At 43.4% G+C, this 26,240-nt stretch overlaps 1 protein-coding gene across 1 annotated transcript in view; it reads left to right on the top strand.

The window, feature by feature from the left end:
- Nucleotides 1–23,571, top strand: part of LOC110129447 (cytochrome P450 4F6-like) — a 33,067-nt gene extending 9,496 nt beyond the window's left edge. Inside the window, exons 5-13 of the mRNA XM_020880832.2 lie at nt 30–157; nt 4,583–4,704; nt 5,654–5,924; nt 6,517–6,583; nt 6,778–6,907; nt 22,628–22,761; nt 22,844–22,908; nt 23,021–23,103; nt 23,314–23,571. Coding sequence (XP_020736491.2) covers nt 30–157; nt 4,583–4,704; nt 5,654–5,924; nt 6,517–6,583; nt 6,778–6,907; nt 22,628–22,761; nt 22,844–22,908; nt 23,021–23,103; nt 23,314–23,488 — 1,175 coding nt within the window. The 3' untranslated portion in view covers nt 23,489–23,571. The remainder of the gene's footprint in view (nt 1–29; nt 158–4,582; nt 4,705–5,653; nt 5,925–6,516; nt 6,584–6,777; nt 6,908–22,627; nt 22,762–22,843; nt 22,909–23,020; nt 23,104–23,313) is intronic.
- Nucleotides 23,572–26,240: the final 2,669 nt, after the last annotated feature.

The following is a 26,240-nucleotide window of genomic DNA, read 5'->3' as shown; positions in this document are numbered from 1 at the left end:
TGCTCACTCCTTGTGGCTGTCTCTGCTAGGGGATGGGCTCCTGCTGAGTGCTGGTGACAAGTGGAGCAGCCACCGTCGCCTGCTGACGCCCGCCTTCCACTTCGAGATTTTGAAGCCGTATATGAAGATTTTCAACAAGAGCACAGACATCATGCATGTGAGTGTCTTGAACCCAGGGTCCCAGCTGGAGCCTTGGGAAAGGGGGAATGGGCTCAAACACATATGGTCTGGAATCCTGGTTCAGCTGGATGGCTTTGGGGGGTGGTGGTCACTGATTTTCCTCTCTAAGCCTCAGTTTCCTCATCTGTAAAACTGGGATGAAAGTGAAAGTGAAATTCACTCAGTTGTATCCTACTCTTTGCGACCGCATGGACTATACAGTCCATGGAATTCTCCAGGCCAGAATAGTGGAGTGGGTAGCCTTTCCCTTCTCCAAGGGATCTTCCCAACCCAGGGATCGAACTCAGGTCTCCCACATTGAAGGCAGATTCTTTGCCAGCTGAGCCACTAGGGAAGCCCAAGAATACTGGTATGGGTAGTCTATCCCTTCTCCAGGGGATCCTCCCAACCCAGGAATCGAACTAGGGTCTCTTGCATTGCAGGCAGATTCTTTACCATTTAAAAGTGAAAGTGAAAGTGAAGTCGCTCAGTCATGTCCGACTCTTTGCGACCCCCATGAACTGTAGCCCACCAGGCTCCTCCATCCATGGGATTCTCCAGGCAAGAATACTGGAGTGGGTTGCCATTTTACCATTTGAGCTACCCCCTTTTTAAAGATCGTGATGCTGGGAAAGATTGAAGGCAAAAGGAGATGAAGTCGGCAGAGGATGAGATGGTTAGATAGCATCAGAGTCAATGGACATGAATTTGAGAAAACTCCAGGGGCAGTGAAGGACAGGGAATCCTGGCGTGCTGCAGTTCATGGGGTTGCAAAGAATCAGACACGACTTAGCAACTGAACAACAACAACAAAAGGGTGATCAAGATGACATAATGGAATCAGGTTCCTGGCACATATTAGGTACTCAGAAAGTTTTAGTTGCTAGTCTGCCTCATGGAAGCTCTGTAAGTTCAGGACAGAAATGATGAACATTGCACAGTAGTTCTTTCTGCATTACATACCACCTTAAAACTCGTGGACTTGAAAGAATTAGTGTTTATTATTTTTCATGAGATGATACATCAGTTGAGTCATTCTTCTCATCCTGGTTGGAATCATGCACGCATTTGTGGTCATGGGTGGGTTATATAGACAGCTCTGATGTTCTGGGCTTAGCTTTGGCATTTATTCGGAGCTTGGCTAGCTGTCAACTGGTTTAGGATAGCCTTGGTGGGACAATGGACTCCTGCAGTTTTCTCTCATCTTCTTGTAGCTCTCATCACCTGGACTTGACTGCATGGTGGAGACTGGGCTTCAAGAGAATGAGCAGAAACATGCAATATCTCTTGAAACCTAGTTTGGGAACTAGCACACCACCTCCTGTTGACTGAAGCAAGTCCCAGCTCAGTCCAGATTCAACAGGTGGAGAAAGATGTTGCACCTCCTAATGAAAGAGCTGTGAAATCTCATTGCAAAGAGTGAAGGTAGAAGGAAGGATGAAGAAATGGGGACCCGTTCACAGTTGTCTTTCACTATGATAGTGATGATGATGATAGTTAAAAGTTATTTAACACTTATTGTATATCAGAAGGGCCTTCCTTGGTGGCTCAGAGGGTAAACAGTCTGCCTGCAATATGGGAGGCATGGGTTCGATCCCTGGGTCAGGAAGATCCCCTGGAGAAGGAAATGGAACAGTGAGCCAGGTCCATGGCATGTGTTGTCTAATTTATTTTCACAATCCCATGAGGTAGAGATGATTATAATTGCCACTTTAAGGATAATGAAATGGAAGGTTAGAGAGGTTAGGGAGATTGCCCAAGATAGCTCATTTAGTCAGTGAGCTATGCCTAGTGAAGCAGATATTCTAACTCGGTTTGTGCAACACCAATGCAGGTCATCTTTGTTGTTATTCAGTCGCTAAGTTGGGTCCGACTCTTTGCAACCTCATGGGTTGCAGCACATCAGACTGTCCTGTCCTTTACTATCTCCTGGAGTTTGCTCAAACTCATGTCCATTTAGTCAGTCAGGCCATCCTACCATCTTATCCTCTGTCAACCCCTTCTCTTGCCCACAGTCTTTCCCAGAATCAGGGCATTTTCCAATGAGTCAGCTATTCACATCAGGTGGCCAAAGTATTGGAGCTTCAGCTGCAGCATCAGTCCTTCCAAAAAATATTCAGGTTGATTTCCTTTAAGACTGATAAGTTTGATCTCCTTGCAGTCTAAGGGACTCTCAAGAGTCTTCTCCAGCACCACAATTTGAAAACATCAGTTCTTCGGCTCTCAGACTTCTTTATGGTCCAATTCTCAAATTTGTACATGACTACTTGAGAAACCTGTATGCAGGTCAGGAAGCAACAGTTAGAACTGGACATGGAACAATAGACTGGTTCCAAATAGGAAAAGGAGTATGTCAGGGCTGTGTATATTGTCACCTTGCTTATTTAACTTATAAGCAGAGTACATCATGAGAAATGCTGGGCTGGATGAAGCACAGGCTGGAATCAAGATTGCAGGGAGAAATATCAATAACCTCAGATATGCAGGTGACACCACCCTTATGGCAGAAAGTGAAGAAGAACTAAAGAAACTCTTGATGAAAGTGAAAGAGGAGAGGGAAAAAGTTGACTTAAAACTCAACATTCAGAAAACTAAGATCATGACATCCAGTCCCATCACTTCATGGCAAATAGATGGGGAAACAGTGGAAACAGTGTCAGACTTTATTTTTCTGGGCTCCAAAATCACTGCAGATGGTGACTGCAGCCGTGAAATTAAAACTTACTCCTTGGAAGGAAAGTTATGACCAACCTAGACAGCATATTAAAAAGCAGAGACATTACTTTGTCAACAAAGGTCCATCTAGTCAAGGCTATGGTTTTTCCAGTAGTCATGTATGGATGTGAGAGTTGGACTATAAAGAAAGCTGAGTGCAGAAGAATTGATGCTTTGAACTGTGGTGTTGGAGAAGACTCTTGAGTGTCCCTTGGACTGCAAGGAGATCCAACCAGTCCATCCTAAAGGAAATCAGTCCTGGGTGTCATTGGAAGGACTGATATTGAAGCTGAAACTCCAATATTTTGGCAACCTGCTGTGAAGAGCTGACTCATTTGAAAAGACCCTGATATTGGGAAAGATTGAAAGCAGGAGGAGAAGGGGACAACAGAGGATGAGATGGTTGGATGGCATCACTGACTCAATGGACATGACTTTGGGTAAACTCCGGGAGTTGGTGATGGACAGGGAGGCCTGGCATGCTGCGGTTCATGGAGTCACAAACAGTCGGACATGACCAAGCGACTGAACTAACTGATGGGGAAAACAGCTCTGTCTATACGGACTTTTGTCAGCAAAGTGATGTCTCTGCTTTTCGACACACTGTCTAGGTTTGTCATAGCTTTTCTTCCAAGGAGCAAATATCTTTTAATTTCACTGCTGCAATCACCATCCACAATGATTTTGATGTTCAGGAAAATAAAAGTTGTCACTGTTTTGACCTTTTCCCCATCTGTTTGCCATGAAGTGATGGGAGTGAATGCCATGATCTTACTTTTTTAAATGTTGAGTTTCAAGACAGCTTTTCACTCTCCTCTTTCACCTTCATCAAGAGGCTCTTTAGTTCCTCTTTGCTTTCTGCCATTATAGTGGTATCATCTGCATATCTGAGGTTGTTGATATTTCTCCTGTCAATCTTGATTCCAGCTTGTGATTCATCCAGCTTGGCATTTTGCATGATGTACTCTGTATATAAATTAAATAAACAGTGTGACAGTGTACAGCCTTGTTGTACTCCTTTCCCAATTTTGAACCAGTCCATTGTTCCATGTCCAGTTCTATTGCTTCTTGACCCGCATACAGGTTTTTCAAGCATCAGGTAAGGTAGTCTGGCATTCCCATCTCTTTAAGGATTTTCCAGTTTGTCATGATCCATCTGGTCAAGGCTTTCATGTAGTCAATGGAGCAGAATTAGATGTTTTTCTGGAATCTTTTTGCTTTCTCTGATCCAATGAATGTTGGCAATTTGACCTCTGGTTCCTTTGCCTTTTCTAAATCCAGCTTGTACTTCTGGAAGTTCTTTGTTCATATACTGTTGGAACCTAGCTTGAAGAATTTTGAGTGTGACCTTGCTAGCATGTGAAATGAGTGCAATTGCAAGGTAGTTTGAACAGGTCATCTTAACTGCTACTAAGAATTGGATAGTTGAAAAGCCAAATAGAAAGAAATGAGTTAACCCAGGGCACACAGAACATAAGAGGCAGAGCTGGACCTTGAGTCCAGGTTTCCTGACTCCCACCTGTAGGGTCTTCATGTCTTGATAGTAGGGGATTCCACTCTCACTCAAGCCTGGTCTTCCCTGGGGATGGGTGTTTGGAGCACAGGACCAAAAGGCTGGGTCTCATGGAATTCAACCAGGTGGTTGGGATTGGGCAGGGACTCATGAGTGGGAAGTCCCAGCCCTAACCTTGCTCTCTTTTGTGTCTAGGCCAAGTGGCAACGCCTGGCCTTGGAGGGCAGCGCTTGTCTGGACATGTTTGAACACGTCAGCCTCATGACCCTGGACAGTCTGCAGAAATGCATCTTCAGTTATGACAGCAATTGCCAAGAGTGAGTCTCAGCCAAGGGCCTGGGGAACATGAAGAGTAGAGGGAGTAGACGGTGAGGGGGGATGGACTAAGGTAAACAGAAGGGTCTTCTTGGAGGACGTAGGTCAGAGCTGGATGCTGAAGGACAGGGAAGGGAAAGAGAAGGAGTGATTCTTCCTGGTAGGCAGAACTGTTTGATAAAGGCCAGGAGGCCAGGATGAGCAGAGCCCTGTGTAGCTGTGAGGAGACATCTTGGGTATGAGGTTGGAGGAATGGGAAGAGTTCTATCTTCAGGACATTCTGAAGCCAGACAAAGAGGATATGAACTTCATCCTGAGGATTCCTGGGAGCCGTGGAAGACCTTCGGGTACATGAGGATCTTGGTCAAAGATGAGCTTGGATGTCTGACTGGAGAGAAGACTGATTGTTGTGCAGACACAGGGTGTGAGGAGACCACAGAGGGGAGGAAGTTCGAGCTTGGTGGAGAAAATGGGGCAGATTTGGGGAAAACTGAGAAAGATATTTGCAGGCCCAGATATTGTGTGGGAGAGAGGAGAGATGAGGGTGATTCCCATGCTCTGCCCTGATGTCTAGGACATGAGGGAGTTCACAGAGATGGGGGTCAGAGAGAGAAAAGTGACTGAATGGGATGTGGTCCTGGGTAACTGACCAGAAGTGCTCCTCACAGTATGAGATCATGAAGGAAGACAATAGCTTAAAACATCTGAAATCCAGAAGTGATCAGGGTTCCCAAGACTTCCTATTAGGAATCAGAGTTTCTAAGGAGAGATGGCCTTCTTCTTCTTCTTCTTCTTTTTTTTGCGATGCCATGTAGCTTATGGGATCTTAGTTCCCCAACCAGGGATCCAACCTGTGCCCCTTGCAGTAGAAGCATAGAGCCCTAACCACTGGACCACCAGGGAAGTCCCACAGTACTGCTGCTTAAGGCTTTCTCTGGTCTGACCCTGTAGGAAACCCAGCGAATATATTGCCGCCATCTTGGAGCTCAGCGCCCTGGTGATGAAACGAATTGAGCAGATCTTCCTGCACGTGGACTTCTTGTACTACCTTACCCCTGAAGGGAAGCGCTTCTACAGGGCCTGCCGCCTGGTGCACGACTTCACAGATGCCGTCATCCAGAAGAGGCGTCGTACTCTAACCAGTCAGGGTTCCCAAGAATTCCTCAAAACCAAGACTAAGACCAAGACTTTGGACTTCATTGATGTGCTCCTGCTGGCCAAGGTAGGCTTCTTGTGTGTGTGTGTGTGTGCATGCTAAATCGCTTCAGTCATGTACAACTCTTTGTGACCCTATCAACTGTAGCCCACCAGGTTCTTCTGTCCATGGGATTATCCAGGCAAGAACACTGAGTGGGTTGCCATGCCCTCCTCCAGGGGATCTTCCCAGCCCAGAAATCAACCCATGTCTCCTGCAGCTCCTGCACTGCAGGCAGATTCTTTACTGCTAAGACACCCAGAAAGCCTCAAGATGGGCTTCTTTGGGATCTCAATTCAAGAGGTAGACTGGATGTTGGTTTCAAAGGTCGGATTAAAGAACTTGGACTTGATCCAGAGAGTGCTAGGGAGTCATAGAGGATGCTCGTGCAAGGGAGGGGCAGGTCAGAGAGAAGTTTCAGATGTGACTGTGTAGAAGGCTGCCTGGAAGGAGTAAACAGGAGGCAGGAGACGAGGGATGAGGCCCCTGGGGTGGAGTGGGCTATGAAGATGAAGAGGGAAGGATCCTGCTTGGATGATGGAGCTTCAGGGACAATCTCAGGTTAGGCGCAGGTGTCCTCAGAGCTGGTGTGACTCTGGGGATTTTGCTTTCTCTACAGGATGAAGATGGGAAGGGATTGTCAGATGAAGATATCCGAGCTGAAGCTGACACCTTCATGTTTGAGGGTGAGGGTCCCAATGTGGGACTAGAGAATGGGCAGGGGTCTCTTCATCCCGTGGACTTGGTGGGTACTGGATCACCCCATCTTGCCTATCCTTCCCATCTTCTTTATGGGGAGGTGGGGAAGGGTGGCTTGGCATGGTCCACCCTTTGGTGCTGAAGTAGCCCAGAGACCCAAGCCTGTCTGGCTGCCCCTCAGGCCATGACACCACAGCCAGTGGCCTCTCCTGGATCCTGTACAACTTGGCAAAGCACCCAGAATACCAGGAGCGCTGCCGGCAGGAGGTACAAGAGCTCCTGAGGGACCGTGAGCCTAAAGAGATTGAATGGTGAGTACAAGTCCTCATGGTGTGCTCCTGAACCCTTCCCACTGCCTCTGCTTTCCAGGTGGAAAACTGGAAAGATCTTTTTTGTTGATTCTATAATTATTGCTCAGTGGGAATAGGAGCAGAGCCCAGAGGCAGGGTCTGATACCTAGTCTGAATAGCAGGTGAAAGTTTGTAGGCTTTTGGGACAGAAAGATCTGAGCATCCACATTAATGTCCCTACTAACTTGCTATGTCACTTTAATAAAATCAGTTTCCTTTTATGAATACCATTTTTCTCTTCTATAAATTGGGGATGGGATGGGGAATCTCTCTCCCACAGTGCTATTTAGAGTACTGGGGTAATATGTGTAGGACAGATGCCACTGAATATATATTCAGCATATGAAGTCTTTCCCCCCTCTCTTAATTTTCTGCCTGAAGTTGCATTTTCCTTGAAAAGACTCTCATTTCTCTTAATTTTTGTTCTTTTCTCTGATTCCCATGTAATAGTCTATTCCAGGGATTTTTCTTTTTTAAAAAATTTATTTATTTTAATTGGAGGCTAATTACTTTACAATATTGTAGTGGGTCTTGCCATACATTGACATGAGTCAGCCATGGGTGTACATGTGTTCCACGTCCTGAACCCCCCTCCCACCTCCCTCCCCATCCCATCCCTCAGGGTCATCCCAGTGCACCAGCCCTGAGCACCTTGTCTCATGCATCGAACCTGGCTTGGTGATCTGTTTCACATATGATAATATACATGTTTCAATGCTATTCTCTCAAATCATCCCACCCTTGCCTTATCCCACAGAGTCCAAAAGTCTGTTCTATACATTTTTGTCTCTTTTGCTGTCTCGCATATAGGGTCATCATTACCATCTTTCTAAGTTCCATATATATGCGTTAGTATATTGTATTGGTGTTTTTAATTTGGACTTACTTAACTCTGTATAATAGGTTCCAGTTTCACCCATCTCATTAGAACTGATTCAAATGAATTCTTTTTAATGGCTGAGTAATATTCCATGCTGTATATGTACCACAGCTTCCTTATCCATTTGTCTGCTGATGGGCATCTAGGTTGCTTCCATGTCCTGGCTATTATAAACAGTGCTGTGATGAACATTGGGGTACACATGTCTCTTTCAGATCTGGTTTCCTCGGTGTGTATGCCCAGCAGTGGGATTGCTGAGTCATATGGCAGTTCTATTTCCAGTTTTTTAAGGAATCTCCACACTGTTCTCCATAGTGACTGTACTAGTTTGCATTCCCACCAACAGTGTAAGAGGGCTCCCTTTTCTCCACAGCCTCTCCAGCATTTATTGTTTGTAGACTTTTTGATAGCAGCCATTCTGGCCGGCGTGAGATGGTACCTCATTGTGGTTTTGACTTGCATTTCTCTGATAATGAGTGATGTTGAGCATCTTTTCATGTGTTTGTTAGCCATCTGTATGTCTTCTTTGGAGAAATGTCTGTTTAGATCTTTGGCCCATTTTTTTTTTTTTTTTGATTGGGTTATTTATTTTCTTGGAATTGAGCTGCAGGAGTTGCTTGTATATTTTTGAGATTAATCCTTTGTCTGTTTCTTCGTTTGCTATTATTTTCTCCCATTCTGAAGGCTGTCTTTTCACCTTGCTTATAGTTTCCTGTGTTGTGCAAAAGCTTCTAAGTTTAATTAGGTCCCATTTGTTTATTTTTGCTTTTATTTCCGTTACTCTGGGAGGTGGGTCATAGAGGATCCTGCTGTGATTTATGTCAGAGAGTGTTTTGCCTATGTTTTCCTCTAGGAGTTTTATAGTTTCTGGTCTTACATTTAGATCTTTAATCTAATTAGAGCTTATTTTTGTGTATGGTGTTAGAAAGTGTTCTAGTTTCACTCTTTTACAAGTGGTTGACCAGTTTTCCCAGGACCCCTTGTTAAATAGATTGCCTTTTCTCCATTGTATATTTTTGCCTCCTTTGTCAAAGATAAGGTGTCCATAGGTGCGTGAATTTATCTCTGGGCCTCCTATATTGTTCCATTGATCTATATTTCTGTCTTTGTGCCAGTACCATACTGTCTTGATGACTGCAGCTTTGTAGTAGAGCCTGAAGTCAGGCAGGTTGGTTCCTCCAGGTTCATTATTTCTCAAGATTGCTTTGGCTATTCAAGGATTTTTGTATTTCCATAGAAATTGTGAAATTATTTGTTCTAGTTCTGTGAAAAATACTGTTGGTAGCTTAATAGGGATTACATTGAATCTATAGATTGCTTTGGGTAGTATACTCATTTTCACTATATTGATTCTTCCAATCCATGAACATGGTATATTTCTCCATCTATTTGTGTCCTTTTTGATTTCTTTCATCAGTATTTTATAGCTTTCTGTATATAGGTCTTTTGTTTCTTTAGGTAGATTTATTCCTAAGTATGTTATTCTTTTCGTTGCAATGGTGAATGGGATTTTTCCCTTAATTTCTCTTTCTGTTTTCTCATTGTTCATGTGTAGGAATGCAAGGGACTTCTGTGTGTTAATTTTATATCCTGCAACTTTACTATATTCATTGATTAGCTCTAGTAATTTTCTGGTGGTGTCTTTAGGGTTTTCTATGTAGAGGAGCATGTCATCTGCAAACAGCGAGAGTTTTACTTCTTTTCTAATCTGGATTCCTTTTATTTCTTTTTCTGCTCTGATTGCTATGGCCAAAACTTCCAAAACTATGTTGAATAGTAGTGGTGAGAGTGGGCACCCCTGTCTTGTTCCTGACTTTAGGGGAAATGCTTTCAATTTTTCACCATTGAGGATAATGTTTGCTGAAGGTTTGTCATATATAGCTTTTATTATGTTGAGGTATGTTCCTTCTATGCCTGCTTTCTGGAGGGTTTTTATCATAAATGGATGTTGAAATTTGTCAAAGGCTTTCTCTGCATTTATTGAGATAATCATATGATTTTTATCTTTCAATTTGTTAATGTGGTGTATTACATTGATTGATTTGAGGATATTGAAGAATCCTTGCATTCCTGGGATAAAGCCCACTTGGTCATGATGTATGATATTGTTAATATGTGGTTGGGTTCTGTTTGCTAGGATTTTGTTAAGGATTTTTGCATCTATGTTCATCAGTGATATAGGCCTGTAGTTTTGTGTTTTTTGTGGCATCTTTGTCTGGTTTTGGTATTAGAGTGATGGTGGCCTCATAGAATGAGTTTGGCAGCCCACTTTCCTCTGCAATTTTCTGGAAGAGTTTGAGTAGGATAGGTGTTAGCTCTCCTCTAAATTTTTGGTAGAATTCAACTGTGAAGCCGTCTGGTCCTGGGCTTTTGTTTCCTGGAAGATTTCTGACTACAGTTTCGATTTCCATGCTTGTGATGGGTCTGTTAAGATTTTCTATTTCTTCCTGATTCAGTTTTGGAAAGTTCTACTTTTCTAAGAATTTGTCTATTTCTTCCAAGTTGTCCATTTTATTGACATATAATTGCTGATAGTATTCTCTTATGATCCTTTGTATTTCTGTGTTGTCTGTTGTGATTTCTCCATTTTTATTTCTAATTTTGTTGATTTTATTCTTCTCCCTTTTTTTCGTGATGAGTCTGGCTAATGGTTTGTCAATTTTATTTATCTTCTCAAAGAGCAAGCTTTTAGCTTTGTTGATTTTTGCTATGGTCTCTTTTGTTTCTTTTGCATTTATTTCTGCCCTAATTTTTATAATTTCTTTCCTTCTACCAGCCCTGGGGTTCTTCATTTCTTCCTTTTCTAGTTGCTTTAGGTGTAGAGTTAGGTTATTTATTTGACTTTTTTCTTGTTTCTTGAGGTAAGCCTGTATGGCTATGAACCTTCCCCTTAGCACTGCTCTTATAGTGTCCCATAGGTTTTGGATTGTTGTGTTTTCATTTTCACTATTTTCTATGCATATTTTGCTTTCTTTTTTGATTTCTTCTATGATTTGTTGGTTATTCAGAAACATGTTGTTTAGCCTCCATATGTTGGAATTTTTAGTAGTTTTTTTCCCTGTAATTGACATCTAATCTTACTACATTGTGATCAGAAAAGATACTTGGAATGGTTTCAAGTTTTTTGAATTTACCTAGGCTAGATATATGGCCCAGGATGTGATCTGTCCTGGAGAGGGTTCCGTTTGAACTTGAGAAAAAGGTGAAATTATTGTTTTGGGCTGAAATGTCCTATAGATATCAATTAGGTCTAACTGGCCCATTGTATCATTTAAAGTTTGTGTTTCCTTGCTAATTTTCTGTGTATTTGATCTCTCCATAGGTATGAGTGGGGTATTAAAGTCTCCCACTATTATTGTGTTATTGTTAATTTCCCCTTTCATACTTTTTAGCATTTGCCTTACATATTGTGGTGCTCCTATGTTGGATGCATGTATATTTATAATTATTATATCTTCTTGGATTGATCCTTTGATCATTATGTAGTGTCCTTCTTCGTCTTTTTTCACAGCCTTTATTTCAACGTCTATTTTATCTGATATGAGTATTGCTACTCCTGCTTTGTTTTGTTCTCCTTTTGTGTGAAATATATTTTTCCAGCCCTTCACTTTCAGTCTGTATGTGTCCCTTGTTTTGAGGTGGGTCTCTTGTAGACAGCATATATAGCGGTCTTGTTTTCATATTCGTTCTGCCAGTCTTTGTCTTTTGGTTGGGGCATTCAACCAATTTACATTTAAGGTACTTATTGATAAGTATGATCCTGTTGCCATTTACTTTATTGTTTTGGGTTCCAGTTTATACACCTTTTCTGTGTTTCCTGTCTAGAGAAAATCCTTTAGCATTTGTTGAACAGCTGGTTTGGTGGTGCTGAATTCTCTCAGTGTTTGCTTGTCTGTAAAACTTTTGATTTCTCCTTCATATTTGAATGAGATCCTTGCTGGGTACAGTAATCTGGGTTGTAGGTTTTCCTCTTTCATCACTTTAAGTATGTCCTGCCATTCCCTTTTGGCCTGAAGAGTTTCTATTAAAAGATCAGCTGTTATCCTTTTGTGAATCTTCTTGTTCGTTATTTGTTGTTTTTCCTTTGCTGCTTTTAATATTTGTTCTTTGTGTTTGATCTTTGCTAATTTGAATAACTTGTGTCTTGGGGTGTTTTACCTTGGGTTTATCCTTTTTGGGACTCTGGGTTTCTTGGACTTGGGTGGCTATTTCCTTCCCCATTTTAGGGAAGTTTTAAACTATTATCTCCTCAAGTCTTTTCTCATGGCCTTTCGTCTTCTTCTGGGACTCCTATGATTCAAGTGTTGGGGTGTTTGACATTGTCCCAGAGGCCTCTGAGGTTGTCCTCATTTCTTTTAATTCTTTTTTCTTGTTTTCCTCTCTGCTTCATTTATTTCCACCATTCTATCTTCTGCCTCACTTATCCTATCTTCTGCCTCAGTTATTCTACTGTTCATTCCCTCCAGGGTGCTTTTGAACTCAGTTATTGCATTATTCATTATTGACTGACTCTTTTTATTTCTTCTAGGTCCTTGTTAAACATTTCTTGCATCTTCTCAATCCTTGTCTCTAGACTATTTATCTGTAACTCCATTTTGTTTTCATGATTTTGCATAATTTTCCTATCGTTATTCTGAATTCTTTCTCAGGTGGACTCCCTATCTCCACTTCTTTTGTTTGGTTTGGTGGTCATTTATCATGTTCCTTTACATGCTGAGTATTTCTCTGCCTTTTCATCTTGTTTAGATTGCTTCGTTTGGGGTGGCCTTTCTATATTCTGGCAGTTTGTGGTTCCTCTTTATTGTGGAGGTTCCTCCCTGTGGGTGGGGTTGGATGAGTAGCTTGTCAAGGTTTCCTGATTAGGGAAGCTTGCATTGGTGTTCTGGTTGGTGGAGCTGGATTTCTTCTCTATAGAGTGCAATGAAGTGTCTGGTAGTGGGTTTTGAGATGTCTATGGGTTTGGAGTGACTTTGGGCAGCCTGTATATTAAAGCTCAGGGCTATGTTCCTGCTTTGCTGGAGAATTAGTGTGATGTATCTTTCTCTGAAACTTGTTGGCTCTTGGGTGGAGCTTGGTTTCAGTGTAGGTATGGAGGCTTTTGGATGAGCTCTTATCAAAGTTCCCTGGAGTCAGGAGTTCTCTGGTGTTCTCAGGATTTGGACTTAAGCCTCCTGCCTCTGGTTTTCAGTCTTATTCTTACACTAGCCTCAAGACTTCTCCATACATACAGCACCAATGATAAAACATTTAGGTTAATGGAGAAAAGATTCTCCACAGTGAGGAACACCCAGAGAGGTATACAGAGTTACATGGAGAAGAGAAGAGGGAGGAGGGAGATAGAGGTGACCAGGAGGAGAAGAGGGGGAATCAAAAGCAGGAGAGAGCAATCTAGCCAGTAATCAAATCCCTATGTGCTATTCACAGCCTGGACCAGCCAGAGAGGTTCATGGAGATACATAGAGAAGAGAAGAGGGAGGAAGGAGATAGAAGTGACCAGGAGGAGAAGGGGGAGGGGGCCAAAAGGAGTGAGACAGATCTAGCCAGTAATCAGTTCCCTAGGTGTCCTCCACAGCCAGGAATAGCCAAAGAGATTCACAGAGTTGGGTAGAGAAGAGAAAGGGGAGGGAGGAGATAGAGGTGACCAGGGAAGAAAAAAGAAAGTCAAAAGGGTGAGAGGTCAATCAAGCCAGTAATCACACTCTTAAGTAAAAATGGGTACTGAAGATTGGGTTCTTAAAGGTACAAAATTGATAACAAATACAAAAAATCAAAGATTAAAAATCTAGAGAGGTTAGACTCTCAAAAACACAATATTAAAAAAGCAAACAAAACAAAATCACAAAGGTTATAAAAAATATATAAGAAGTTTGCTTTAAAAATAGGGTCTTTTTTTTGGTAAGGTAAGTAAGTAGGCTATAAAAATGAAAATTAAAGGAGTAATAGAGGACTTAAAAATTAAAAAATTTTAAAAATTTAAAAAATGATAGTAGTAAAAATAGATCTAGGAATTTCTCTGGAGTCGGGCAGTGTGGGGTCAGTTCAGTTTCAGATAGTTCCTTGTTCCTGCTTGTACTTCTCAACACCTATAGGCCCCTTCCAATGTAGTCAGTGCTAACTACAAGGTTTCAATCTGTTGCACCTGTCACTTCCAAAGTGGTTCCCTCTGTTTATTTTGGCTTCTTCTGTTTGCAAGTCTCTTCAGTGTCTAATTTCCACCCCGACACAAGGGGGTGAAGGTGGTCACTTATTCAGGCTCACTTGTTCAGTTGTCCTGTGGGGAGGGAGAAACACTGGAAACAAATATCACTGGCGTGTGTGGGGAGTGCTCGCAGTGTCTGGGCCACACTGGGTTTGCCCCCGCTCACGGTGTGTATGCTTTCCCAGTCTACACTGCTCAGGCTCCCAGTTCCTCTGCAGGGGAACAGTCTAAAGTGGGCCCTGAGTTGCATGCACTTCCCAGGTCTAAGCTGCTCAGGTTCAGGTTCTCGGGTGCTCCACAAAGGCTCAGACTCGGTTGGGCCCGCGTTTTGTGCCCTTCCCAGGTCCGAGAAGCTTGGTGAGCACACTCTCCCCAGGTGGGCTGGGAGTCTTATCACCTCCCCCGCCCCAGCCGTTTGGTCTCCCGGGTGAGCAGTGGGAGCGCTGTCTCAGGTGTGCCGTGTGTCTCCTCTGGGGCGCTGATCTCTGGCTGCGACCCTCCTGGTGGATGTCAACTGTCCAGGATCCCAGGAAGACTTGCTTGGCAACTGGGAGCCTGCTCACAGTTTGGGAGAGGATGCTGTCTAGGGGCCCAGATTGCCTCTTTCCGGCTCTGGCTGCTGCCCACCTGCCTCCCTGCCTCCGGAGGGGGATGGGCCGGTCTAGTGCTGGCTAGCTCTCCTCTAGTATTTGCTCAGTCCTTTGTTCTGTGATCGGCCCAGCAGTGCCTTCAATTCAGTTCAGTTCAGTCGCTCAGTCGTGTCCGATTCTTTGAGACCCCATGAGCTGCAGCACGCCAGGCCTCCCTGTCCATCACCAACTCCCGGAGTTTACTCAAACTCATGCCCATCAAGTCGGTGATGCCATCCAGCCATCTCATCCTCTGTCGTCCCCTCCTCCTCCTGCCCCCAATCCCTCCAAGCATCAGGGTCTTTTCCAATGAGTCAACTCTTCACCTCAGGTGGCCAAAGTACTGGAGTTTCAGCTTCAGCATCAGTCCTTCCAATGAACACCCAGGACTGATCTCCTTTAGGAGGGACTGGTTGGATCTCCTTGCAGTCCAAGGGACTCTCAAGACTCTTCTCCAACACCACAGTTCAAAAGCATCAATTTTTTGGTGCTCAGCTTTCTTCACAGTCTAACTCTCACATCCATACATGACCACTGGGAAAACCATAGCCTTGACCAGACGGACCTTTGTTGGCAAAGTAATGTCTCTGCTTTTTAATATGCTGTCTAGGTTGGTCATAGCTTTCCTTCCAAGGAGTAAGCGTCTTTTAATTTCATGGCTGCAGTCACCATCTGCAGTGATTTTGGATCCCAAAAAAATAAAGTCTGACACTGTTTCCACTGTCTCCCCATCTATTTCCCATGAGGTGATGGGACCAGATGCCATGATCTTAGTTTTCTGAATGTTAAGCTTTAAGCCAACTTTTTCACTCTCCTCTTTCATTTTCATCAAGAGGCTTTTTAGTTCCTCTTCACTCTCTGCCATAAGGGTGGTGTCATCTGCATATCTGAGGTTATTGATATTTCTCCCGGCAATCTTGATCCCAGCTTGTGCTTCTTCCAGCCCAGCGTTTCTCATGATGTACTCTGCATATAAGTTAAATAAGCAGGGTGACAATATACAGACTTGACATACTCCTTTTCCTATTTGGAACCAGTCTGTTGTTCCATGTCCAGTTCTAACTCTTGCTTCCTGACCTGCATACAGGTTTCTCAAGAGGCAGGTCAGGTGGTCTGGTATTCCCATCTCTTTCAGAATTTTCCACAGTTTATTGTCCACACAGTTGAAGGCTTTGGCATAGTCAATAAAGCAGAAATAGATGTTTTTCTGGAACTCTCTTGCTTTTCCGATGATCCATCAGATATTGGCAATTTGATCTTTGGTTCCTCTGCCTTTTCTAAAACCAGCTTGAACATCTGGAAGTCCTCTGTTCACATATTGCTGAAGCCTGGCTTGGAGAATTTTGAACATTACTTTACTAGCGTGTGAGATGAGTGCAATTGTGTGGTAGTTTGAGCATTCTTTGGGGTTGCCTTTCTTAGGGATTGTAATGAAAACTGACCTTTTCCAGTCCTGTGGCAACTGCTGAGCCTTCCAAATTTGCTGGCATATTGAATGCAGCACTTTCACAGCATCGTATTTCAGGATTTGAAATAGCTCAACTGGAATTCCATCACCTCCACTAGCTTTGTTTGTAGTGATGCTTTCTAAGGCCCACTTGATTTCACATTCCAGGATGTTTGGCTCTAGGTCAGTGATCACACCATTGTGATTATCTGGTTTGTGAAGATCTTTTTTGTACAGTTCTTCTGTGTATTCTTGCCACCTCTTCTTAATATCTTCTGCTTCTGTTAGGTCCATACCATTTCTGTCCTTTATTGAACCCATCTTTGCCTGAAATGTTCCCTTGATACCTCTAATTTTCTAGAAGAGATCTCTAGTCTTTCCCATTCTGTTGTTTTCCTCTATTTCTTTGCATTGATCCCTGAGGAAGGCTTTCTTATCTCTTATGGCTATTCTTTGGAGCTCTGCATTCAAATGGGAATATCTTTTCTTTTCTCCTCTGCTTTTCGCTGCTCTTCTTTTCACAGCTATTTGTAAGGCCTCCTCAGGTAACCATTTTGCCTTTTTGCATTTCTTTTCCATGGGAATGGTCTTGCTCCCTGTCTTCTGTACAATGTCATGAACCTCTGTCCATAGTTCATCAGGTTCTCTGTCTATAAGATCTAGTCCCTGAAATCTATTTCTCACTTCCACTGTATAGTCATAAGGGATTTGATTTAGGTCATACCTGAATGGTCTAGTGGTTATCCCTACTCTCTCCAGTTTAAGTCTGAATTTGGCAATAAGGAGTTTTAGCTTAGGGCTTTTCACGGGAGAGTTCTCTCTCTCTCTGTCTCTCTGTCTCTCTCTCTGTCTCTCTCTCTCTCTGTCTCTCTCTCTCTCTGTCTCTCTCTCTCTCTCTCTCTCTCTCTCTCTCTCTCTCTCTCTCATCTCTCTCTGGCTATCCCACAGTTTAGGTTGCTATCTCACGTAAGCTCCCTCAGATTGCCCTCGGGGCATTCAGGCTCCATCCTTACCTTTGCAGGCGCAATGCAGCCTGCACCTCCCTTTTCAGCGCCCGCTTGCTAGTGGCAGATGTGAGCGTCTGGGCTACTTCTCTACTGGGAGTTCACCCGCTTGCTAGTGACGGATGTGAGCATCTGGGCTACTTCTCTGCTGGGAGTTGCCATTAGGCACATAATCTGTGGGTTTTATTTATTTATTTTTCCTCCCAGTTATGTTGCCCTCTGAGATTCCAAAACTCCCCACAGACCTGCCAGTGAGAGGGTTTCCTGGTGTTTGGAAACTTCTCCTCTTTTATGACTCCCTCCCCAGGAAGGATCTCCATCCCTAATTCTTTTGTCTCTCTTTTTATCTTCTATATTTTGTCCTACCTCCTTTCAAAGACAATAGGCTGCCTTTCTGGGCACCTGGTGTCCTCTGCCAGCGTTGAGAAGTTGTTTTGTGGAATTTGTTCAGCATTCAAATGTCCTTTTGATGAATTTGTGGGGGAGAAAGTGGTCTCTCCGTCCTATTCCTCCGCCATCTTAGTCCAGGGATTTTTCTGCTGGGGCAGAGAGGAAAGTAGGTAAGGCTTAATAGTAAAACAGTGAATATGAATTCACCACTCTGGGTGTAGGTAGTGGACAGTGTCCAGGCTAAGGGGATATCTTGTGCAAAGGCCAGGAGTGAGCCTGAGTTTGGAAGTAAAAGTGGCTGGATAGTTGTGAAATATACAGTGTGAGTATCAAAGGGGCCCCCAGTAAGGCTGGAACTTGTAATGGAAGCTCTTCTTTAAATGTTTTGAAAGTCATGTTAAGAATTTTTAAATATATCAGTTCAAGTCCTTTAGGGAGCCAATATTGGATAAAAGAGAGAAACGGGCAGGTGTGCCACCATTAAGGAAAAGTGAAGTTGGGCAGAAATGGTCAGGCAGTAGTGTGCTCAGTCATTGACTGTGAGCTGCCTGGGAAAGTGTGGACTTGGCTTGAATCCTGCAGCAGAGCCCAGAGACCCTATAGCTGGAGGCTGTCAGCTGACAGCTCTTCTTGTAGCTCTCCAGCAGGTTCTTTCTTGAAGGGAGATCCATGACTAGTGCAGGAGGGCAATGGGAAGCCTTGGGAGATATTTGAGCAGGGGAGGGGAAGGTCAGATATGAGTATTAGAAATATCTCTTAGCAGGGACTTTCCTGGTGGTCTGATGGTTAAGACTCTACCTTCCAATACAAGGGATGTGAGTTTGATCCCTGGTCAGGGAACTAAGATCCCACGTGACACGAGGCCAATGCAGCCAAAAATAAATAAAATACATTTTCTTTATAAAAAAGAAAGAAATATCTCTTTGCAGATACAGGGGCAAACTGGAGGAAGTGAGCTATAGTCTGGGAGTCCAGGGGAAGATTCTGGGCCAAAGACTGAAGGATGGAGAGGAAGTATAGGACTAGAGAAAGGAGGCCATGCCCTCAACTTCAAGGTTTTGCTCAGCATAGCAGTCTTGTAAGATGGAAAAATGTTTTTGTGCTTCCCCCAACTTCAAAAAATTATGCACTTGGTTAAAATCCAAACAGAAGGCATGAAAGGATTTACAATGAACTTAAGCCTCCCATCAGCCCCACCCCTAGCTTTATTGAGACATAATCAATGTATAACATTATGTACATTTTAGGTGTACAACATGACCTGATATATGTATATATTGCAAAATGATTACAATAAGGATAGTTGACACATCCGCCACCTCATATAAACCTCTGTCATATGCCAGTGTCCCACCCCCATTTCTTCCTTCAATAGTTTCCTGTGTCCTTTCAGACGTTGTTCAGTCTGTACCTATGTTTATTTATTTATTTATTTCTCCCTCTGCTAATGACTTTATTCGTGAATCTATAATGGAACTCAAAATAGCAAAGAACATGAAAAACTTCATATTAATATTTATCAACCAAATATATCAAAGAATACATTTATTTTTTAATATAACTAACAAAAATCTCTAAAATGCACATGTGAGAATACAAATATTCCTTACTTCGTGGAATTTCAAAGCAATGAAGATCTGGTTAACAGAGTTGGCCAGAATAGCCCTTTGTATTTCCCTCTCCAATCCCTTAGTACTGGCTATCTAGGACGCTCCCATTACATCACTCAATGAACATCTTTGTGTATGTGTCTTTATTTACCTATCCTAGAAGCTCTCTGAATCTACCCAGGAGCCAGCTTGCTGGGCTGTAAAAGACATGTTGCCTTTTCTTGACAATGCTGATGCCCTCTGCTTGCTCCCTGTCCACACCTCCACATTTCAGCACCCAGCACTCTACCTGCACAACCTCAGCCACTCCTTACCATTATCCACCCTGTTAATTCTTGCCTCAAATAGATGTGAAGTATGACATTAAAAGGTGCTTGCTCCTTGGAAGAAAAGTTATGACCAACCTAGACAGTGTATTAAAAAGCAGAGACATTACTTTGCCAAAAAAGGTCTAGTCCAAGCTATGGTTTTTCCAGTAGTCATGTATGGACGTGAGGAAAGCTCAGTGCCTAAGAATTGATGCTTTTGAAAGTGGTGTTGGATAAGACTCTTGAGAGTCCCTTGGACAGCAAGGAGATCCAACCAGTCCATCCTAAAGGAAATAAATCCTGAATATTCATTGGAAGGACTGATGCTGAAGCTGAAACTCCAATACTTCAGCCACCTGATGCAAAGAACTGATTCATTTGAAAAGACCGTGATGCTGGGAAAGATTGAAGGCAGAAGGAGAAGAGGACGGCAGAGGATGAGATGGTTGGATGGCATCACTGACTCGATGGACATGAGTTTGAGTAAACTCCAGGAGTTGGTGCTGGATAGGGAGGCCTGGTGTGCTGCAGTCCATGGGGTCACAAAGAGTTCGACACGACTGAGCAACTGAACTGAACTGAACATCTATTTGCCATGTAATTGCCCCTTTTCTGATACCAGTTATTCTGAACATCTCTTCATATTTGAAATCTCAGTGTTTGCAGTTCCCTGAATTCCTAGATCATGTCCTCTGCTTACTTTTCTCCCAGAGCCCTGCCACCTTTCTTGTCGATTTGTGGGAATTCCATGTATATTCAAGATATTTTTCTAGACCTATATATTTATTGCAGCTATCTCATCTGTAATAAATGTTAATTTGGTCCCCTGGTATCTTTTATTAACTAGAAGATCTCCTTAATTCTGTGCATATTTATCCATTTCTTTTTGTCTTCCAGTTTGTACTTTTGGGAATTTAATAATTCTTTCCTACACCTAGATCATGAAGATATCTCCTATATTGTCTTCTAATATTATGGCTTTATCTTTCACATATAAGAGGAGATTATATTCTGTGTATATGTATATATTTAAAAATTTATTTATTTGTTTGGCTGTGTTGGGTCTTAGTTTCAGCACACAGAATCTTAGTTCTCCAATTAGGGATTTAACCCACACCCCCTGCATTGCAAAGTGGATTCTTAACCACTGGACCACCAGGGAAGTCCCCACTCTGTATATTGAATAGATGCGGATTTTGTTCTTTTAAACTTTTTTTTTTTTGGTAGAGTCACAGGGCTTGTGGGATCTCAGTTCCTGGACCAGGGTTTGAACTCAGGCCCCCTGCAGCACAAGTACAGAGTCCTAACCACTACACTGCTAGGAAGTTCCCAAGGATTTAGCTCTGTTCCTACATCACCACTTGTCTGAATACCTTCAACCAATGATCTATCTACTGCTCAGTGGTTTACAGGGCCTCCTTTCCAGATGCGGTTTTCACCAATTCATGTTTGATCTCCAAGCTCTCTATTCTGTTCCATGAGTCTGTTTTACTGTTCTTGCAACAATACCATGCTTTTTAAAAATTACTACACTTTTGTAATAGGTCTTAATATCTGGTAGGTTGGGTTCTCCTGTGTGTGTTCAGAGTCATGTCTGACTCTTTGCAACTCTATGGACTGTAGCCCGCCAGCCTCCTCTGTCCATGGGATTCTCCAGGCAGGAATACTGAAGTGGATTGCCAGATCTGCCTCTAGGGGATCTTCCCAACCTAGGCATTGAACCCACATCTCTTAGGTTTCCTTTATTGGCAGACAGGTTATTTACCATTAGCACCCCCTGAGAAACCTTGGATTCTTTTATTATCTTTTATTTTCTTCTTAAATTTTTTTTTTTTTGTAAATTGGAGGATAGTTGTTTTACAATGTTGTGTTGGTTTCTTCCTTACAACAATGTGAATCAGCTATAATATATACACACACACATATATATATATGTCCCCTCCCTCCCACCCCCCACTCCATCCCACCCCCATCCCACTCCTCCTAGGTCATCACGGAGCACCAGGCTGGGCTCCTTGTGTTACACAGCAGCTTCCCACTGGCTGTCTATTTTACCCATGGTACTGTACATGTGTCAGTGCTACTCTCTCAAATCTTCCCATCCTCTCCTTGCCCCACTGTGTCTACATGTCCGTCCCCTACATCTGCATCTCTATTCTGGCCCTACAAATAGGCTCATCAGTACTGTTTTCCTAGACCCCATGCATGCGTGCATGCTAAGTCACTGAGGTCGTGTCTGGCTCTTTGCGACCCTTTGGACTGTAGTCCACCAGGCTCCTCTGTCCATGGGATTCTCCAGGCATGAATACTGGAGTGGGTTTCCATGCCCTCCTCCAGACGATCTCCCAGACCCAGGGATCGAAAAAGAGTCTCTTATGTCTCCTGCATTGGCAGGAGGGTTCTTTATTACTAGCGCCACTTGGGAAGCCCCCTAGCTCCCATATCGATCTTCTGTTTTCAAACTGACCTGGTTTTGAAGAACTCCAATTCTTTCAAATTGAAGATTACCAAGTCCCCCCGCTCCCCCAACCAACTAGATTTTTATTTAATTACATTGAATATACTGATTAATTTAGAAAGAATTGACACCTTAATAATATTAGGTTGTCTCACTATACAGTGTGGAGTAGAACTTACTCAAATAAACTTATATGTCCATTATAGAGACTTTTTTTGCATTGTAAGCTAATGATATAATTCAAAAAGCTTTAAATTATTAACACTTTAAAGCGTTAACACTTTAAAGAGTATGTTGGGAGTGTTGTGTTTTGCTCAGAAATTCTTCTAAAAATACCAGGCTGTTTTATTCTATTAATAGTAACTTGAGATATTGATATCCTAATTCTTAAAACTTTGGTTCATCTGGAATTAATTTTGTTATAGCAGTGAGAGTCAGAAAAGTGAAAGTGAATTCGCTCAGTCGTGTCCGACTCTTTGCGACCCCATGGACTGTAGCCTACCAGGAACCTCAGTCCAAGGGATTTTCCGGGCAAGAATACTGGAGTGGGTTGCCATTTCCTTCTCCAGGGGTTCTTCCCGACCCAGGGATCGAACGCAGGTCTCCTGCATTGTAGGCAGAAGCTTTACCATCTGAGCTATCAGGGAAGCCCCGTGAGAGTCAGAGGGAGGTGGAAAGAGGGTCTTTAGGGCAGTAAGAGGGCTGGGGGTGTGTCTCTGTTTTTACTCCCGGGATAATTGTCTGGGGATTCCTTAGGGACGACCTGGCCCAGTTGCCTTTCCTGACCATGTGCATCAAGGAGAGTCTGCGTTTGCATCCCCCTGTTGCGGTCATCTCCCGCCGCTGTACCCAAGATGTTGTGCTCCCAGACGGCCGAGTCATCCCCAAAGGTGCTCAAAACAATGGGGGTGAGGGAGGCTGGTGGTCCCATCAGCTGAGACCTTGACCTGACCACTCTCTCCTCTGTCATAGGGAACATCTGTGTCATCAGCATCTTCGGGATTCATCACAACCCATCGGTCTGGCCAGACCCTGAGGTGCTGCCTTCTGCTGGGAAAATCAGACACTCCTCCACTCTATTCACATCTGGGTGTGTCCAGGTATCCTGAGATGTCCTACCCAGTAGCCCTGCCTCTCTCTGCCCTCCAGGTATTCAATCCCTTCCGCTTTGATCCAGAAGCTCCCCAGAAGAGATCACCTCTGGCTTTCATTCCCTTTTCGGCAGGGCCCAGGTAAGGCCAGCTGGTGTGTGAGGTGGGGATGGTTTGAGGATGGTGCTGGGGCTCAGGGAACATGCAAGCCCACGTGGAGGGAGTGTCTCAGACACCGTTAGCCTCTCTGTCCATCCCTGCAGAGGGGAGGGGTGTCCCAGTTAGTTTCTGGGCACGATGGAACATGATAGGGTTTCCCAGCACAGTCGGAGCCCTCACTTATGCCTATAGGAACTGCATCGGGCAGACGTTTGCCATGAACGAGATGAAGGTGGTGCTGGCGCTCACGCTACTGCGGTTCCGCGTCCTGCCGGATGAGGAGGAGCCACGCCGGAAGCCAGAGCTGATCCTGCGCGCGGAGGGCGGACTTTGGCTGCGGGTGGAGCCACTGAACACCGACGAGTAATGACCCTCAACCTTCTATCCTGGGGTTCACCCTGACCACAGACACCTCACTGCAGATTCCCAGAAATAAAACTGTGCTGTTAAGTCTGTCCCAGTCTCATCAAGAGCCAGCAGGGGGCGCTTGGGCCCTGGGAGAATCTAGGCGGGTGGGCTTGGCTGTGAACGTGGGAGGCAGGACGGAAGGTGAGGGAGGGGCTTGGCGGCGGTATGATACCTGGAGCTCCATCTTGGATCATGAGGACAAGACTACTCTTTAGCGAAGTGTGGAGCAGAGAGATAGATGCAATCAGGGTCAGATGACCAACTGATCCACCACTCTCCCACTGCGGAAGTCGCCGTCCTAGTCTGCTATTTACTAGTTGTTTGGTTTGGGGAAAATCGTTTCTTTTCCTTTATTACATAATAGTTCAGTTCAGTTCAGTCCGGTTCAGCCGCTCAGTCCTGTTAGACTCTGCCACCCCATGAACCGCAGCGAGCCAGGCCTCCCTGTCCATCACCAACTCCCGGAGTCCACCCAGTCCCATGTCCATTGAGTCGGTGGTGCCATCCAACCACCTCACTCATTACATAATAGTAGCCTCTTAATTGCAATGTTGTGGAGATTTGTAAGCGAGTATGTGTGAAATGACTGACAATATTCGGTAAACATCAGTGCTCAATAAGGGTTCATTTCCTCTCTTCTTTTTGCATCACTTTCTCAAATTCAAAGTGTTTTAAAGTCATAAAAGGTATATTTAAGATTTGAGACATGTGGAAATACTGCTGAAGAAAACTGTCATTAAAAGATGTGGTAAATTCAAAGTCTAATTCCAAGGGGCTCTGATGTTAAGCTGGTCTGAAGCTAGGAACCAAAAAAAAATTTTTTTCCCTCTAAGAGGTATGACCCAGGACTTCATTTTCACCTAAATGTTCTAGGAAATGGAGATCAAGAGGGTCCTCAATAATAAGAGGAGGTGGAGGGGGCAGGAGTGGGGCCACTTGATTCAGCACATGGGACAGTGGCTGCCCCAGACTTGCCCCACTTGAGGCTGCAGGGGTTTCTGGGATAGAGTCCTACTCTCAGAGTCTTTCAGGGACCAGATGACTTACTGGTGGCAAAATAAGAAAGAAATCCTGTAACATGGAATGAGTAAATATTTAATATATTCTAAGCTGAAAATTGCATACATTTTTCTTTGCCTTCAGAGTTCTTATTTAAAATGTTTTTCTTTTCCCCCAAATGATACCTTGTCATTGAAGAAAATAAAAAATAAGAATTAAAAATTTTATCCATAATTCAAACATGTCAAAGTAATCACCATTTATATTCTTTCACGTATACTGCCAAATTTAGTTTTATATGTAATAATTATACAAGTAAAATTTGATTTTACGTGTAAGTGTATTAAATTTACATGTAATATCCTTTTATTTTTTTTATTTTCTTTTATTAGTTGGAGGCTAATTACTTTACATCATTAAAGTAGTTTTTGTTATACATTGAAATGAATTAGCCATGGATTTACATGTATTCCCCATCCCAGTCCCCCCTCCCACCTCCCTCTCCACCCGATCCCTCTGGGTCTTCCCAGTGCACCAGGCCCGAGCACTTGTCTCGTGCATCCAACCTGGGCTGGTGATCTGTTTCACCCTAGATAATACACATGTTTTGATGCTGTTCTTTCGAAACATCCCACCCTCGCCTTCTCCCACAGAGTCCAAAAGTCTGTTCTATACATCTGAGTCTCTTTTTCTGTTTTGCATGTAGGGTTATCATTACCATCTTTCTAAAGTCCATATATATGTGTTAGTATACTGTAATGGTCTTTATCTTTCTGGCTTACTTCGCTCTGTATAATGGGCTCCAGTTTCATCCATCTCATTAGAACTGATTCAAATGAATTCTTTTTAATGGCTGAGTAATATTCCATGGTGTATATGTACCACAGCTTCCTCATCCATTCGTCTGCTGATGGGCATCTGGGTTGCTTCTATGTCCTGGCTATTATAAACAGTGCTGCGATGAACATTGGGGTGCACGTGTCTCTTTCAGATCTGGTTTCCTCGGTGTGTATGCCCAGAAGTGGGATTGCTGGGTCATATGGCAGTTCTATTTCCAGGTTTTTAAGAAATCTCCACACTGTTTTCCATAGTGGCTGTACTAATTTTCATTCCCACCAACAGTGTAAGAGGGTTCCCTTTTCTCCACACCCTCTCCAACATTTATTGCTTGTAGACTTTTGGATAGCAGCCATCCTGACTGGCGTGTAATGGTACCTCATTGTGGTTTTGATTTGCATTTCTCTGATAATGAGTGATGTTGAGCATCTTTTCATGTGTTTGTTAGCCATCTGTATGTCTTCCTTGGAGAAATGTCTGTTGAGTTCTTTGGCCCATTTTTTGATTGGGTCATTTGTAATATCCTTTTAAAATGCTATTTTACTGACTAACAAGCACATGGAAATATGTTAAACATCATTATTCATTAGGGAAATGCAAGTCAATGCTACAATGGGATACCACTTCACACCCAATAGAATGGTGAAAGTAAAAGCGTTAGTCACTCAGTCATGTCTGACTCTTTGTGACCCCATGGTCTGCAACCTCTGTTCATGGAATTTTCCAGGCAAGAATACTGGAGTGGGTTGCCATAACATTTCCCAGAGGATCTTCCTGGTCCAGGGATCGAACTGGGGTCTCCTGCTTTGCAGGCAGATTCTTTACTATCTGAGCTACCAGGCAAGTCCTAATAGGATGGTAAGAATATAAAAAAA

Source organism: Odocoileus virginianus, chromosome 3 (assembly GCF_023699985.2).
Source record: "Odocoileus virginianus isolate 20LAN1187 ecotype Illinois chromosome 3, Ovbor_1.2, whole genome shotgun sequence".
Lineage (NCBI taxonomy): Eukaryota > Metazoa > Chordata > Mammalia > Artiodactyla > Cervidae > Odocoileus > Odocoileus virginianus.
The sequence above is the reverse complement of the archived record's forward strand: the minus strand, read 5'-3'. Positions and strand labels throughout refer to the sequence as shown.